Source organism: Phocoena phocoena, chromosome X (genome assembly GCF_963924675.1).
Source record: "Phocoena phocoena chromosome X, mPhoPho1.1, whole genome shotgun sequence".
In the NCBI taxonomy this organism is placed as follows: domain Eukaryota; kingdom Metazoa; phylum Chordata; class Mammalia; order Artiodactyla; family Phocoenidae; genus Phocoena; species Phocoena phocoena.
The window spans coordinates 16,828,635-16,844,800 of NC_089240.1; the positions used below are offsets into that span (position 1 = coordinate 16,828,635).

A 16,166-nucleotide genomic window follows, 5' to 3' on the forward strand; every position below is an offset into this window, starting at 1 on the left:
TGACAGAAAAGAATGTGACACTTTACATCTGAGGGAGATGTTAGGATATTTGGCTACCTGTTTAGAAAATGCAAGCCATAAAGGAAAACATTGATATAGATTTGATTATAAAATTCAAAAACTCCTCTATGTCAAAAAGTACCATAAAGTTAAAAGACTAGCTCACACGATTAGAATCCCTTATATACAAGATATCACTGAGCAACTGCTTTACTTGGGTGTTAGCTATCTCCGAACCAGAACGAACCCATATCTCATTATAAGCAGTTGAAACACTGAAAAATGCCTCAGCGTTCCTTTTGTGTGTGCTCAAATATCCATACCATGTCTAAGTATCAGAGGTATTCCAGGAGTCTTGTCAGGCTTAGAAAAATTGTGGCAGTAAACCCCAGTGTCTACGAGAAATGTTTGGATATTTTGTCAATTTTGTATGAGTACAGAAGGGACACTGCTTATGGCATTTATTAGTATTTAAGCACAACCCATTGTCCCTATCAGATTAAGCTTCAGAACAGGCAAACAGCACATAGGAGGAACTCAAATAATGGCTGCCCAACTAAGTATCATACACTGAAATCTGAAATGGACACTACTTGTGTGGTTGTGCACATGAAACCAGATATTATTGTTGATATTTTCCTGCCTCTAACCTTTTTCCTGCCTCTAACTTTAACTATCTTTAAATTTCTCGTATTAAGTTTTCAGCTAGTTTTTCATTTTTGTGTCTTATTGTTTTTATCATTTGCCTTACTACTTGAAGAGTAATTTTATTATAAAAACTATGCATGTCCAGTAAAGAAAACTTAAATAATAAAAAGAAGAAAAACAAAAGAGGGAAAAAATCCTCTATGTTGGTGCTTTCTAGTCTCTGTCTGTATATACGCACATATACACATGGACCATAGTACACATATTATCACTTTTTTTTTCTGTAGAGGGCCAGAAAGTAAATGCTTTTGACTTTGCAGGCCATACTGGTCTCTGTCAACACTGCCACTGCAGCGTGAAGAGGAATGGGTGAGGCTGTGTTCCAATAAAACTTCATTTACAAAAATAGGGGGCAGGTCTCAGCTATAGTTTGCTGACCCCTATTTTCTATTATTAAATCATCCTCAATGCATTATTTTTTTTTATTTTTATTTTTTTCAATACGCGGGCCTCTCACTGCTGCGGCCCCTCCCGCCGCGGAGCACAGGCCCCGGACGCGCAGGCCCAGCGGCCACGGCTCACGGGCCCAGCCGCTCCGCGGCATGTGGGACCCTCCCGGACCGGGGCACGAACCCGCGTCCCCTGCATCGGCAGGCGGACCCCCAACCACTGCGCCACCAGGGAAGCCCCATCCTCAATGCATTATCAATGACTGCAGAGCATTCTACTATATAAATCCCCTATTGTTGGGTACTTGATCTTCTATATCACTGGGATGTCCCCATCCTTTGTGCACATTCACAATTTATTAGAAATAATTTCTGGAAGTGGCACTGTATTTCTAGAGGTAGAGTATGCAGCATTTTAAAGTTTCTTGATTGTAACGTATTTGCCAAGTTGTCCTCCGGGAAGAACCTAAAAAATAATGAGAGAACCACACCAAGACCTCAGGCAGGGGTAAACTACAACCAGGCAGGGCCAGTCAAGGGCTAAATCTGGTCATGCCCATGTCTATTTACATAAGAGCTCCTGCTGGTTTTTTTCCCTACATAATGGCTACAGCTGACTTGAGTAGTTGCCACAGAGCCTAAAATATTTACTACCCAGCCCTTTATAAACAAAGTTTGCTGACTCATGGTCTTGAGTCCTCCAACAGAATGAGCAGCAAATGCAAAAGCCCTGAGATTAGGAATCGGCTTAATGAATTCAAAGCACAAAGGAAAGACCTTGGTGGCTAGAATGTGGTGAACACCAAGGAAAGAGAAGGAAATGGGGAAGTAGGTTCAGGCCACATTAAGCAGGGCCTTACAGACTATCAAGAAGTTTGGATTTGGATTTGAAGCTAACCTTACTCATTTTAGGCAGCGGCACCAATACCAATCTCCCAAACCTGTAAGTCCTGTTGGGCTTTTTCCTTTCTAATCTAACTTCCTTCCCTTCATATATAATCCATCAATAAATTCTACTGATTTTATCTCTGAAATAAATCTCAAATCTGTCTATTTCTATTTTCTCTGACACTGTCAGTACAAACCATTATCATCTAGTGCCATCTAACCGGTTTTCCTCCTTCCAAATTTTTCCTGTGCAATCCTTTCTCTTCATGGCAGCCAGAATAATTTTAAAACAGAAATCAGGCTTGGTCGCACCCCCACCTCACATTCTTCAATGGCTTCCCATCCCAGAATAAAACTCAAATTTCTCACAGTCTATGGAACATAAAGCAAACACTAATAAATGCTACCTTGATTCTGACTTGGGAATATATTCAGTAAATTATTCAAATAGGATATCAATATTTGGTTTTAGACATATTTTAATCATGTTAATATCAGACTACTTCCTCTTTACTAAAAGAATGAATATTCAATTTTTAAAAATGTCTTTTTATTATCTATTAATACAAACTTAGCTTCTCTCCTTTGACCTACTGATTTGATAACTCATATCAACAGATGTCCTAATATGCTTGTATTCCTAGGAAAATTCCATTGTTTTAATATAAGTCTGTACTTGATTTGTAAATTTTTAAAAGGATTTTTCTGTCTGTATTCATAAAGTGGCACAGTTTCCTTTTCTGTGTTAACTTTCATTTTCAGGGCTATGCTAACTTTATAAAACGGACTAGAAGGTGATACACTTTTTTCCTACGCTTTAGGACAATCTATTTCTTGAAAGTTTCCAAGATTTCTCCTAATGGAGCCTGGGGCCTGGCACTGTAGTGGTGGGGGGACCACTGTAGTGGTGGGGGGACCACTGTAGTGGTGGGATGTGTGTGGCGGTACGTGTTCTTTAATAACTTAAATTTCTCCCTTGCTATTGGTAAAGTCATAGTTTTTCTATTCCTTCCTAAATATCGTTTAGATTTTCTTAGAAAACCACGTATTTCAGCAAGACTTCCATATCAGTACAGAGATATATTGAGTATACTATTATGTTTTTTAAATAAAATTTAAGGAAAATTTCAAGCGTATCTAAAAGTAGACTGAATAGTATAACAAACCCTCATGAACCCACCACTCAACTATAACAATTATCAACTCATGGCCAATCTTGCTTCAGATACTCACTTCCCCCCACTCTCATAATTATTTTGAAGCAAATCCTAGACATTATATCATTTCATCTGTAAATATTTCAGTTATTATGATGTTTTAATCTCCTTCCTATCTGTGGTTATATACTGTTTTGCTTTCCTAATGTTGTGCATTTGCTTTTTAAATTTTTCCTGTTTTCCAATTCACTGATTTTGGAATTTAAATCCTTTCTCTTGCTTTTTTTTTTTTTGCGGTATGCGGGCCTCTAACTCCTGTGGCCTCTCCCGTTGTGGAGCACAGGCTCCACCTGTGAGCCATGGCCGCTCCGCGGCATGTGGGATCTTCCCGGACCGGGGCACGAACCCGTGTCCCCTGCATCGGCAGGCGGACTCTCAACCCCTGCGCCACCAGGGAAGCCCTCTCTTGCTTTTTATGGGTTTACTTTGTAGTTCTTTTTCTAGCTTCTTTCACTGAATCCTTAGTTCCTTTATTTGAATTCTCATTTATTAATAATTTTTTCTTTCAAGTATAATTCTGACAATTATCATATAAGGTACTACTATATGCTAAGAACCATGCTTTACATGAAATTACTTCAGTTAACTCTCACCACAATGAGATAAGTAAATACTATTATCTACACTACAGATGAAGAAACTAAGGCTTAGAGAGAAGTTAAGGAACCTGCTGCCCAAGTTCCCACAGTTTGGAAGTGGAAATGGCTGTGACGTTGGTGGGAGCATAGACAGGCAATTCTATCTGGGGAAGGAGCATGTATATGTATGGTCAGTGGCTGACTTAGGTCAGAAGCCAGGAGGTGCTAAACCTTTTGATAAGACCCTGAAGGAAGACAGCTCGATAGAGGGTCCATAGCAGAGTTTCTGAACACTTTTTCTACACCATACGTTATATTTGTCTGGCGAAACCCAAACCTTGGTCAAACCCAATTATCAACCATCTTCATGACTCCATGATGGCTGAACCTTGCTGGAGAAAAATAAACTGCTATAATAAAAGCTTAAAATTAACATGTTCTTAACCAATTCCTTCAGATAGTTTTTTTTGTATGAATCAATTTTTCAGATACTAAAGGGTTTAATATCTAAGGATTTCCATTTAAGTACAGGAGAATTATTCTGTAGCACACATCCATCAGTAGATAATGTTGTAAAGTGCTATGGTTCTAAGGTTTTAAATCAGAGATGGGAAATAAGTTTTATGATCATCAACCTGAACCAAATGGTAGTGGCTTCCTAGAGCGCTGAGAGGGGTTGCTTCTAAGGCCCTGTGTCAATGGAAAGCATGCTATATTCCACTCACAATATCTCCCCTGAGCATGACGAGAGGGCGAGGGGGCAGCACCACCGGTGTCCCAGCTGGAATCTTGCAGTAAGTAGCAATACACCCTAGGTGGTATTGCTGGTCACTGTATTCACGCATTTTTTTTCCTGCTTAGCCTGGACTTTTTTTTTTAATACTTTTTTTTCTCTCTTTCTATTTATTTATCTGTTTTTGGTTGCGCTGGGTCTTCGTTGCTGCATGCAGGCTTTCTCTAGTTGCAGCAAGCGGGAGCTACTCTTCATTACAGTGTGCGGGCTTCTCATTGTGGTGGCATCTCTTGTTGTGGACCATGGGCTCTAGGCACGCAGGCTTCAGTAGTTGTGGCACGTGGGCTTCAGTAGTTGTGGCTCATGGGCTCTAGAGTGCAGGCTCAGTAGTTGTGGCACATGGGCTTAGTTGCTCCGCAGCATGTGGGATCTTCCTGGCCCAGGGCTCGAACCCGTGTCGCCTGCACTAGTAGGTGGATTCTTAACCACTGCGCCACCAGGGAAGCCCTGGAGTTCTTTTTACTTAGTCATTTTTGTCTAAAATGGTTAAATTAAGAGACTCATTTAAGTACAGGAGTTACAACTTTCAATACACCAGTATTTCAGGTTGACTCAATAAACCATTCATACTTCAAGAGAACTTAGATGAATTTTCTTTCCAATTATGGTTTAGATCAGTCAAATTGAACAAATGGGTATTGTGATAAGTAGACTACAGCAGAGGAGAAGCAAATTTGGATCAGAGGGATCATATGAGTTAGGCAAGCCACGATATTTTTTAAAAAGGGGGTATTTTTTTTTAAAGCTCTTAGGGGTGGAGAAAAGGGACACTAGAAATAAAAAATAGCCCTGAAAGAGGGCCAAAAATGTAGTAAAGGAAAACTTACATGCTTGGAAATTTTGCCTATTATACACACACTCTATTTAATGCGACCATGCAGTGCTAACTATAATGCTATTTATTCTCGGAAATATTTTCCTAAGTGGTATATACTCAAATCTACTAGAGCATATCTTCCCCATGCTCTAAGTGCTAAAATATACTCTCAGCTAATGAGAGTTAGATAAACAGACAATACTCTAAACAATTAGTCAGTGTCATTAATGTAACACTTCACAAATGTTCCCTGCCAATGAGCAAGCACTCTACCGTACTTTCCTGTTTTGAGTGGGTTCTTCGCTGTCTATTGTCTACTCCTCTAGGGTTTCTCTTTTTTTAAAAAATTTATTTATTAATTTTATTTATTTTTGGCTGCCTTGGGTCTTTGCTGCTGCACACGGGCTTTCTCTAGTTGTGGCGAGCGGGGGCTACTCTTCGTTGTGGTGAGCGGGCTTCTCGTTGTGGTGGCTTCTCTTGTTGTGGAACACAGGCTGCAGGTGCGCGGGCTTCAGTAGTTGGAGCACACAGGCTCAGTAGTTGCGGCACACAGGCCTTAGAGCATGCAGGCTTCAGGAGTTACAGCACGTGGGCTCAGTAGTTGCAGCACACGGGCTCTAGAGCACAGGCTCAGTAGTTGTGGCGCACGGGCTTAGTTGCTCCACGGCATGTGGGATCTTCCCAGACCAGGGATCGAACCCATGCCCCCTGCATTGGCAGGCGGATTCTTAACCAGTGCGCTACCAGGGAAGTCCAGGGCTTCTCTTTCTGTAGTTTATTTTGTGTTTAACCCATGATGACTGAAAGAGTTATGCAAGTGTATGCTGGACTCACAGCTATGAGTATCATTTTGGATGTTCAAATGCAAGTTTTAAGGGAGCTTGAGGGAAGCTTCAAAGAAATGGAGAAAACCAGCAGAGAACAGGGAACTGGTGAAATTCCCTGGATATTGTTAAGGCCATCATACAAATCACTGCTGCCTTAGGGTTACTATATGAACAGTAGCTACGGCATGCATAGAAGTTGGAAGAAACTACCGCTAAAGGCCCATGAGGAGATTTGAAAAGAATGGGGCACTGCTGGTGTACTCCTGCCTGTGACCTCTACAGGGGTGCTGCTCTTTAACTTGGCATCCAAAGTCATCTACAGTCATCTCCATTTTATCTTTTTAAACCATTTTTACCACTACTACTTTTAACAAGCTTTCTCCAATTCTTTTTTAAAATTAATTAATTTATTGTTTATTTTTTGGCTGCATTGTGTCTTTGTTGCTGTGTGCAGCTGTCTCTAGTTGCAGCGAGCAGAGGCTACTCTTTATTGCGGTGCGCGGGCTTCTCATTGTGGTGGCTTCTCTTGTTGCGGAGCTCAGGCTCTAGGCACGTGGGCTTCACTAGTTGTGGCTCACGGGCTCTAGAGCACAGGCTCAGTAGTTGTGGGGCACGGGCTTAGTTGCTCTGTGGCATGTGGGATCTTCCCGGACCAGCGCTTGAACCCGTGTCCCCTGCATTGGCAGGTGGATTCTTAACCACTGTGCCACCAGGGAAGCCCATGTTTTCTCCAATTCTTAACAATCATGCATGTGACTCTGATACAAGAGCTACAAAGACTGCATTGATAAATATAGTGTTTAGGACTGTAGTAATATAATACAAAGTTAATGTTATGAGTGATTAATGTATGCATGGTTATTAGAAATAAACAATAAGGGGAACAGAAGGGTCAAAGGACCAAATTAAGAGAAAGTCAGTTCACAGTTTTGTCTGAGGCCAGGCCTACTGTCAGCCAGAAAATTACTGCATAGCATCCTAGTTCCTAAGAGGAACTAGGTGAATAGTCTGAGAGAGCAAGATCAGCATCTGGGAGGAAGAGGACAGGAAAATTAACACTTACTGGGCTCTTCCTTTGTGCTAGGTACTTATTTATCTCCTTTAATTCTCAAGCCTCAGAAGAACCTTTGCCTGCTACTGTAAGAACCATTAAGAGAATTATTTCCCCACTAAGCAAGAAACTGCTTTAATGATTCTTGGATGATTATGGAGACCTAAACAGCCCAGACTCCCTATTTCCTCTGCATGGATCATCAGAGCATGGAGTCCTCTGGCCAGCTGAGAAAGGATAGAAAATTCTGGAGTCCAGGAAGGTATCTTGGCTTGAAGGGCTATACAGCACCCTACCTTCTGCTATGAAGGCAGTCTCTCTCCCAGCCCTACTGGAATAACGGATAAAAATAATCAAGTCTCTCCAGCAGGGAAGGGAGAAAACAAAATACACTGGCTGGAACAAGTTAACTGGTGAGAAATTCAACTAATTGTACATAAGTATGAATTAACACGCAACCATTCCTGGGGAGGGAGATGGTGGAATGTGATGTCTATCTGTTATATTCTGGTATGGATCAATTTAATTAGATAAATTTCGTATACTTCATGAGTGGAAGAAATAAAAATTTTACTTCAGGTGCATAAAGACAAGAAAGGATTGAGCCTTCAAAAAGCCAGAAGAAAGGAAAACAGCATTAAATTTTAGAAGATGAAAGAAAAGTAGATCTAGGATATAGGAAGGAGGCAGATCGGAGGGCAAAGAACAAAGGGAAGAGAGGAAAACATGAGGTGTGAAGAAGGGAGAAAAATCCAGACAGAATGAAATGGCTCTACCACAAATAGAAACCAGGAGACATGCTCAAGAGAAATCACAGGGGCAGCTCCATATGTCAAGAAGGTCTGAGTGAAGATTAAAGGGTCAAGTAATGATGCAAGGCTTATATAACAAAAAGGTAGCAGTACCCAGTGTTCTCGATACCCTTTCAGCTCTATTCATTGTTCCCTCTGCTATTTATATGATAGCTAATAACCTTATACTATTTTCTCCTGACTCAACAATTTCAGATATTACCTTTAGACATCCTATTACAGCTGACTTGACACTCATAGCACACATTTTGGTTAAATCAATATTGAGTCTTTACAAATATTATGACTATGTAAACACTGTTCACTGCTTGAAGTAATATACTCTAGTTACATTTCTTGTGTACAACGTTTCTATTTTTGTTAAATCTATAGTTGCTTTGTTTTAACACTTGTTTTCTTTTCTTTGCACCTATCTCAAATTCTTCTCACTTTGCCTCTCAAGTGGATTTTCAATACTCAAACCTACTGGACAATTCATAACTTCTTTTTTTCCCCTAAAGACAGCCCTCCTGGAATCATCTGTCTGCTTCAATCTGGACTGAGTACTCTCTAAGCCTACTGAATGAACTAGTCTTCTGAAGCATCCTTTATTCATCATAACGGGAAGGAACTTTCTTCACTGTGCTTGTACATGTTGGGTCTTTTGCTGCCTGAATCTCATGTCTTTCCTTTAGTTAATAACCTTCTACTGTTGGCAGAAGAAGGTATTCTTCTTCCAAAGAATAGGTACATGTCTGAAAATACCTTCATTGAAAATCATTCTCACTAAGCATTTCAAAGGCACTGCTCCTTGACTTTTAACTTTCAATGTTGAAATATCGTATATTATTCTTATACCCAGGCCTTTATTTTATAAATTTCTTTATTTTTCATTTTTGGCTGCATTGGGTTTTTGTTGCTTTGCTTGGGCTCTCTAGTTGCGGTGAGCGGGGGCTACTCTTTGTTGCAGTGCACGGGCTTCTCACTGCGGTGGCTTCTCTTGATGCGGAGCATGGGCTCTAGGCACGTGGGCTTCAGTAGTTGTGGTAGAACGGCTCAGTAGTTGCAGCGCGCGGGCTCTAGAGCGCAGGCTCGGTAGTTGGGGTGCACGGGCTTAGTTGCTCCGTGGCATATGGTATCTTCCCGGACCAGGGATCAAACCTGTGTGCCCTGCATTGGCAGGCGGATTCTTAACCACTGCGCCACCAGGGAAGTCCCCCAGGCCTTTATATATGGTATAAAAAAAATTTCTAAAAGCTTGTCTTAGTCTGTTTGGGCTGCTATAACAGAATACCATAGACTGAGTTGCTTACAACAAACAGAAATTTATTTCTCACAATTCTATAGCCTGGGAAGTCCAAGTCGCCAGCAGATTCTGTGTCTGGCGAGGATCTGTTTCCTTGTTCGTAGATAGCCATCTTCTTGCTGTGTCTTCACAGGGCAGAAGGGGTGAGGGAGCTCTCTGGGGTCCATTTTATAAGGGCACTAATCCCATTTAAGAGGGCTCTGCCCTTCTGACCTAACCACCTCCCAAAGGCCCCACTTTTAAACTTCATCACATTGGAGGTTGGGCTTCAACATACAAATTTTGAGGGAACACATCCAGCCCACAGCAAAACTTTTAGGATCTTCTCTTTATCCCTGGTGTTTTGATATTTCATAATAACGATCCTTCTTGAGTAGGGTGGTTCTTCTTCTTTTTATTTTATTTTATTTTTTTGGTTATTATTAACAGGCTTTCAGTAGGCTGTTTTAATCCGGAGACTCGTGGTCCTCATGTTGGGGGAAAAAAATATTTTTTTTTGGTATTTTAGTATTCTACCTAATCTAAGAGCACAATTAGCACTGTACCATTAAGAAAGAGAAAGTGCTGCCAATTAAAATGTGTCACACCTTCGATTGTAACAAACATTCTGATTTCAGAGATACTAAGATGTTGGGGGGGAAGCATGTATCTTATGGTATTTCTTTCCTAATTTCTTCCCCTCCATTTCCCCACTGTCTCTTTCTGGAATTCCTATTAGGTAAATGTTAAATTGCTTCTCTTTCTTTTTCTCTCCTACTTTCTATTTGTCTTGTTCTATTTTGGGTAAAGTTTCCTCCATTTTAGCTTCTAAATATTCTACTAAAATATAAAATATTACTATCACATTTTTAATTTCTAAGAGTTTCTTCTTTTTCTGTTTTTAAAAAAATAGCATTCTGGGCTTCCCTGGTGGCACAGAGGTTAAGAATCCGCCTGCCAATTCAGGGGATACGGGTTCGGGCCCTGGTCCGGGAAGGTCCCATGTGCCGCGGAGCAACTAAGCCCGTGCGCCACAACTACTGAGCCTGCGCTCTAGAGCCTGTGAGTCACAACAGCTGAGCCCACGTGCCACAACTACTGAAGCCTGCATGCCTAGGGCCCGTGCTCCGCAACAAGAGAAGCCACTGCAATGAGAAGCCTGTGCACTGCAACAAGGAGTAGCCCCTGCTTGCCGCAACTACAGAAAGCCTGCACGCATCAATGAAGACCCAATGCAGCCAAAAATAAATAAAGTAGATTTAAAAAATAGCATTCTACTCTTGTTTTAGGAAATCAATTTCACCTCTTAGCACTCAAAGGATATTAATTTATTTTTTCTTTTTCCTTTTTCCTGCATTGTCCGTTTCCCCCAAGATCTTATTTTTTCATGTTGGAATCCTTTCTCAAGTGTCTGGTGATATTTGGCTTTTAACTCATTTTTAAGAGTGACGCACTAAGAAGTGGACCAGATGTTCTGGAGCTTGTCAACTGGTAGGCTTTCTTGTAGGTTAAATGGTCAAGTAGCCAGCCTTTACATTGAAGATCTCCCAAATGTCAGTATCTGAAGGTCTTTTATCAGGGATCATTCAGTTTCTTCAGGAAAGACGACTCCACTCTCCTGTCTGGAGGATATGGTCCTGGTTGGTGAAACGGGGAGGGGAAGGGGATCATAACACCATTGAGGAGTAGGCTTTCCCTTGATCTCCCTGTTTCCGGCCCAGTGTCTCACCCCACTTCCTACTACGCCTGGGGTTCCCCATGTATGGAGCCTCTCTGGTTCATTTTTCTCTATAAAATACTTTCTGTCCCTTCCAGGGGTAGGAGAGGGGTTAGAGTAAAGGCTTTCTATATCGACATTCAACCAATCTCTATTTTCAGCCTGGGCCATACCTCCACTTTCCACAATACTTAGTGACCTCATTCTTGAGCTCTTCTGGGGCTTTGGGGCCCTGAATAAGGCTTGCTTCTTGATGATATACTCCTCACCAGCACTTAGGTCCTATAACTTCATCTTGTTATGACTCTTTTATCTGCTTTTCATATTTATATATTGTGGTTCAAATAACAGAAGTATTCTAATTACAAAGACGGTGTTTCCATTTCTTATTGTCCTTGTTGTTTTGGGTGATAATTTCCCAGAGGACAAGAGGACAAAAACTGCTTTATTTTGCCATTTTAAAACTGCAAGTTTCCCTTATGTGTTTCTGTGTCTCTAACAAGTTAGCAGAGTTCTTGGCACCAAACAGACATTCATTAACTACTTCGTTAATGAATGATTAGATGTAGTCAGGGTACAGACTAAGCTGCTCTAACAAAAAGGCCCCAAAATGCAAAGTCTCGAGCAAGGTAAGTGCCTATTTTTCTCTCTTGGAGCAGTCCATAGGCACGAGGCTAGGTTAGAGTGAAGAGGTGTCGCTAGATCCTTAGGTCACTAAGGATCCAGGTTTCTTCTCTCTTGTTATTCTCTATCTGCCCTATAGTCTTGTTGAGGCCCAAACTGGCTAATCATCACACTCTGCATTCTAGCCCATAGAAAAGGGGTCAATCAACCTACAAGAAAGCCTACCAGTCGACGACCTCCATACATACAGTTAGCATCTCACAGTTCCTATGGGCCAGGAATCTGGGCCAACAAACATGTGAGCTTGGAAGCAGATCCTTCTCCAGTCAAGGTGCAGATGAGACTCTAGTCCGGGCAAACTCCTTGACTGTAGTCTGTGAGAGACTCTGAACCAAAGAAAGCCGTGCCCAGATTCCTGGCCCACAGAACCTGTGAGATAATAAATGTATGTTGTTTTAAGCTACTAAGCTTGGGGTAATTTGTTATACATAAAATAACTACTGCGACATCTCAACTTTCACTATTTAAATGATCAGTAATTGACAAAAACTTTTAACTGTACATCAGAGGCAAATACAATTTAAAACTACAAGGCTAATACATATTTGACAATCTTTTGGATTTAATACCATTAAAGAAATATTAAATATTAGGTTTTCATCTTATACTCAATTCCTATAATGTGGAATGATCTCAACAGCTTTACCCACATTGCTGGTAGTATCTTAGTCCTGCACCTTTTCAACCTACCTACCTCTAGAATGCAGTTCACTTCCAGATGTAAATGTTGCTAATGCTGTGAGTACTCAGAGGGAAAGTATGAGCCATGTATGCAGAATACCACAATGGAAAATTATTTGATTTTAGACTTCAGAGAATAAAAAATTTAGAGGTTTTCCTTCCAAAGGAATTGTTGCAAAAATAAAAAAGGTGGCTGGTGGCAAAAAAAAATCAGTATTAATACTTACTGATTGTTTTTACATTTGCTTAAATGCTAATAAACATATACTATAGACCAATGAAGTTAAATAACCCAAATGGTTTGGGAGATGCAGAAATCTAGACCAAATCTGAAGGCAGCCTTGGGCACTAGGCCCCATGATAGCCAAGACTTAATTCACATGTTCCTTTAATTAACAAGCACTGATGGAATACCTACTGGGTACTGGGAGCCAGATACGTGGATGTAAAACAAGGAGTAAGTCAGACATGGTCACTGCCTCATGTAGCTCACAGTTTAGTAGGAAATACAGACAAGTAAATAAGCAATGGAATCTAGTGTGGTGTTGTCATGTAGCGTACACATGGGCTGCTAGGGCAGCACAAAGGAAAAATACTCAATTCAAGGTGGAAATGAAAGTGGTAGCTGTGTCAGGAAGACACCTCAGTTGAAGTGATAGCAAAACTTGGACCTAAAGGATGACCAGGACTTCATTGGAGGGGAGTGGTAATGGAAAATAATTCTGGGAGAGGGAGTATCACCTATGAAGGCTCAGGAGTAAAAGAGAACCTGAAACATACGACTGATTAGACTTTCAGTAGAGGGTAGAAGTGTGCAAAGGTTTTATTACGCAGGGTTTGTCACACTGCAGAGTTTGGACTTTATTTAAAGGAAGCATAAAACTTATGAAGGGTTTTGAGAAGAAGAGTACAATGATCTCACTCTTTCACAACTGATGTTAAAAAGCACATAGAGGGCTTCCCTGGTGGCACAGTGGTTGAGAGTCTGCCTGCCCATGCAGGGGACACGGGTTCGTTCCCGTGTCCGGGAAGATCCCACATGCCGCGGAGCAGCTGGGCCCGTGAGCCATGGCCGCTGAGCCTGCGCGTCAGGAGGCTGTGCTCTGCAACGGGAGAGGCCACAGCAGTGAGAGGCCCGCGTACCACAAAAAAAAAAAAAAAAAGCACATAGAAACATCTAATTTTTTTTATATACTAGCAATAACTAAATGGAAGACACAACAGAAAAGAATTCCCACTTACAATAGAACAAAAACTATAAAATGTCTATGAATTATCTTAATAAGAAATGTACAAAACCATATTAAGAAACCATAAAATTTTGATAAAGGATATAAAAGAATATCAGAATAAATGAATGTTCCTGGAAGTGAAGACCCAATATTTATTAAAATAATTTTCCTCATGTTAATTTATAAATTTAATGCTATTTGCATAAAAGTCTCAGTAAAATTTTCAGGAGTGTTTGATAAACTGATTCTAAAGTTCATCTAGTAGATGTATAAGACTACAATTTTGAAAGGTAAAAAAGATAGGAAGGCTTGCCTTGCCACATATAAAAAACATATAATAAAAGTACAGTAATTGAAAAGGTACGTAAAGTCAAAACATTCAGGGATGTTGTGGGTTGAACTGTGTCCTCCCAAAAGGTATGTTCAAGTTCTAATCCCCGGTACCCGTGAATGTGATCTTACTTGAAAATAGGGTCTTTGCAGGTGTGATAAGGGTAAGATGAAGCCATACTGGAATAAGGTGGGCCCTAATCCAATGACTGGTGTCCTTATAAGAAGAGGGAAATTTGGACACAGACCCACAGGGAGAATGCCACGTGACAATGGAGGCAGAGATTGGAGTGATGTCTACAAGCCAAGGAATGCCAAGGACTGCCAGCAGACAACAGAAGCTGGAACAGGCAAGGAAGGATCCTCCCCCAGAACTTTCAGAGAGAACATGGATCTGTCGACACCTTGATTTCAAACTTCTAGTCTTACAAATTGAGAGAATAAATTTCTGTTATTTAAGCCACCCACTTGTGGTACTTCATTAGGGCAGTCCTAGGAACTAATACTAGGGGTATATGGCTATTTTACATCTGGTAAAAGAGGGATCTCAAATGAGTGGGAATGAATGGGTTTTATTTATTCAGTAAGTAGAGATTAGGACAACAGGCTACCCGTTTGGAAAGAAAAGTTATATTTCTGCATCATAACAGGTACTAAAATTCCAAGTAGACCACAAATCTAAATGCAAAAAACAAAACCATAAAAGTGGTAGATGAAAATGTGAGAGGATATTTTTATAAACTTGATTCAGGGAAAGATTTTCTAACTAAAACATGAAACCCAGAAGCCAGAACTGACCATTTAAAAATGAAAACTTCTGTACACGTACAATGAAAGACAACATAATCACTGTTAAAAAAAGTAGGGGAAAATATTTGCAAGATATATTATAGACATGGAGTTAACATCCAGAATATATACAGAGATCATATAGACCATAATGAGACAGTAAGTAACCCAAAACAAAATTGGGCAAATACAGAAATACAAAGGCCAATAATGCATGGACACTTCACTAATAATCAAATGAGATGCAAACTGAAAAGAGAAAGTATGATTTATTTAGTGTGGCTCAAATTAAAAATAATTTCTGATAATATCTAGTGTTGAATAGGGTATGGTCGAACAAACACTCACACATAGTGAAGTTTTTACAACTTTTTGGTTTGGGGCGCAATCTGGCAATGCTTATTGAGATTTACATGTTCATATCCTTTGTTCCAGCACATCCTTTTCTAAGACTATGTCCTACTGAAACACAAGTTCACAAAAATAAATGGGGGAAAATTACATTAAGTACAGGACATGCACAAAACAGAATACTATGAAACCATTTAAAATGAGGCAGATCTACATGTATTGGCATAAAAAGATGTTCAAGACATATTAAGTGAAAAAAGCAAGTGGCAGAGTATATATATTTTGTAAATATCAATAATAATTGTCATATACAGAACAAAATGATGATAATAACTGAGCTAACAATGGTTTTCTTGCAAGGGGAGACAATTTATTAATTCATTTATTTAATATTTAATGAGTGCCTATTACATGCCAGGCACTGGTCTAGGTGCTGGGGATTCAGGACTGAACCAAAAACACAAGATGAGGAAATGGTGAACAATCATTTTCAACGTTAAGTATCTCCAAAAAATAATGACCTTTATACTTATTTCACTAATAAATCTATGGTTAGTTTGCTTTTTTTTAAAGTTTTTTTTTTAAATGAAAAACCTTCAACAATGTAAAGTAGTTTGTCTTGTCCTTCTCTTAAAATCAGTCTCATCAAACAGTTTTTAAAAATGTCACTGGCATATTCAAGAATGTATTTTGGTAAAATTAATGTGAAAGCATCAACAAGTTTCTAACACTGTAAAATCATTACTTTGTTCAGTTTAAAGATAAGAATACTTAAATTTTATGGTATCTAATTTATCTGTATCCCTTATGACACAATATTTTACTTACAGTTTGTGGATTAATCTCCTCCTCTCCCATAGGTTCATCCATAATTTGCTGTCCATTCTGTGAAAAGTATAGCAAGTAGAAAGTTACCAAAACAGATCTCACATCAGTTTAAGTCAAATGAAGACAGGTAAAACAAAACCGTATAGGAATATGTTCACCCCTAAAGGGTTCTAATGAAGTACAGAACCACCATTTAAGTATGCAGTTGCC

General features: G+C 39.9%; 1 protein-coding gene across 1 annotated transcript in view; it reads right to left on the reverse strand.

Annotated features, from left to right (window-relative positions):
• RPS6KA3 (ribosomal protein S6 kinase A3) overlaps positions 1-16,166 on the reverse strand; it is a 105,458-nt gene that overhangs the window by 60,041 nt on the left and 29,251 nt on the right. Inside the window, exon 2 of the mRNA XM_065900546.1 lies at positions 15,957-16,013. Within this exon, the coding sequence (XP_065756618.1) occupies positions 15,957-16,013 (57 nt within the window). The remainder of the gene's footprint in view (positions 1-15,956; positions 16,014-16,166) is intronic.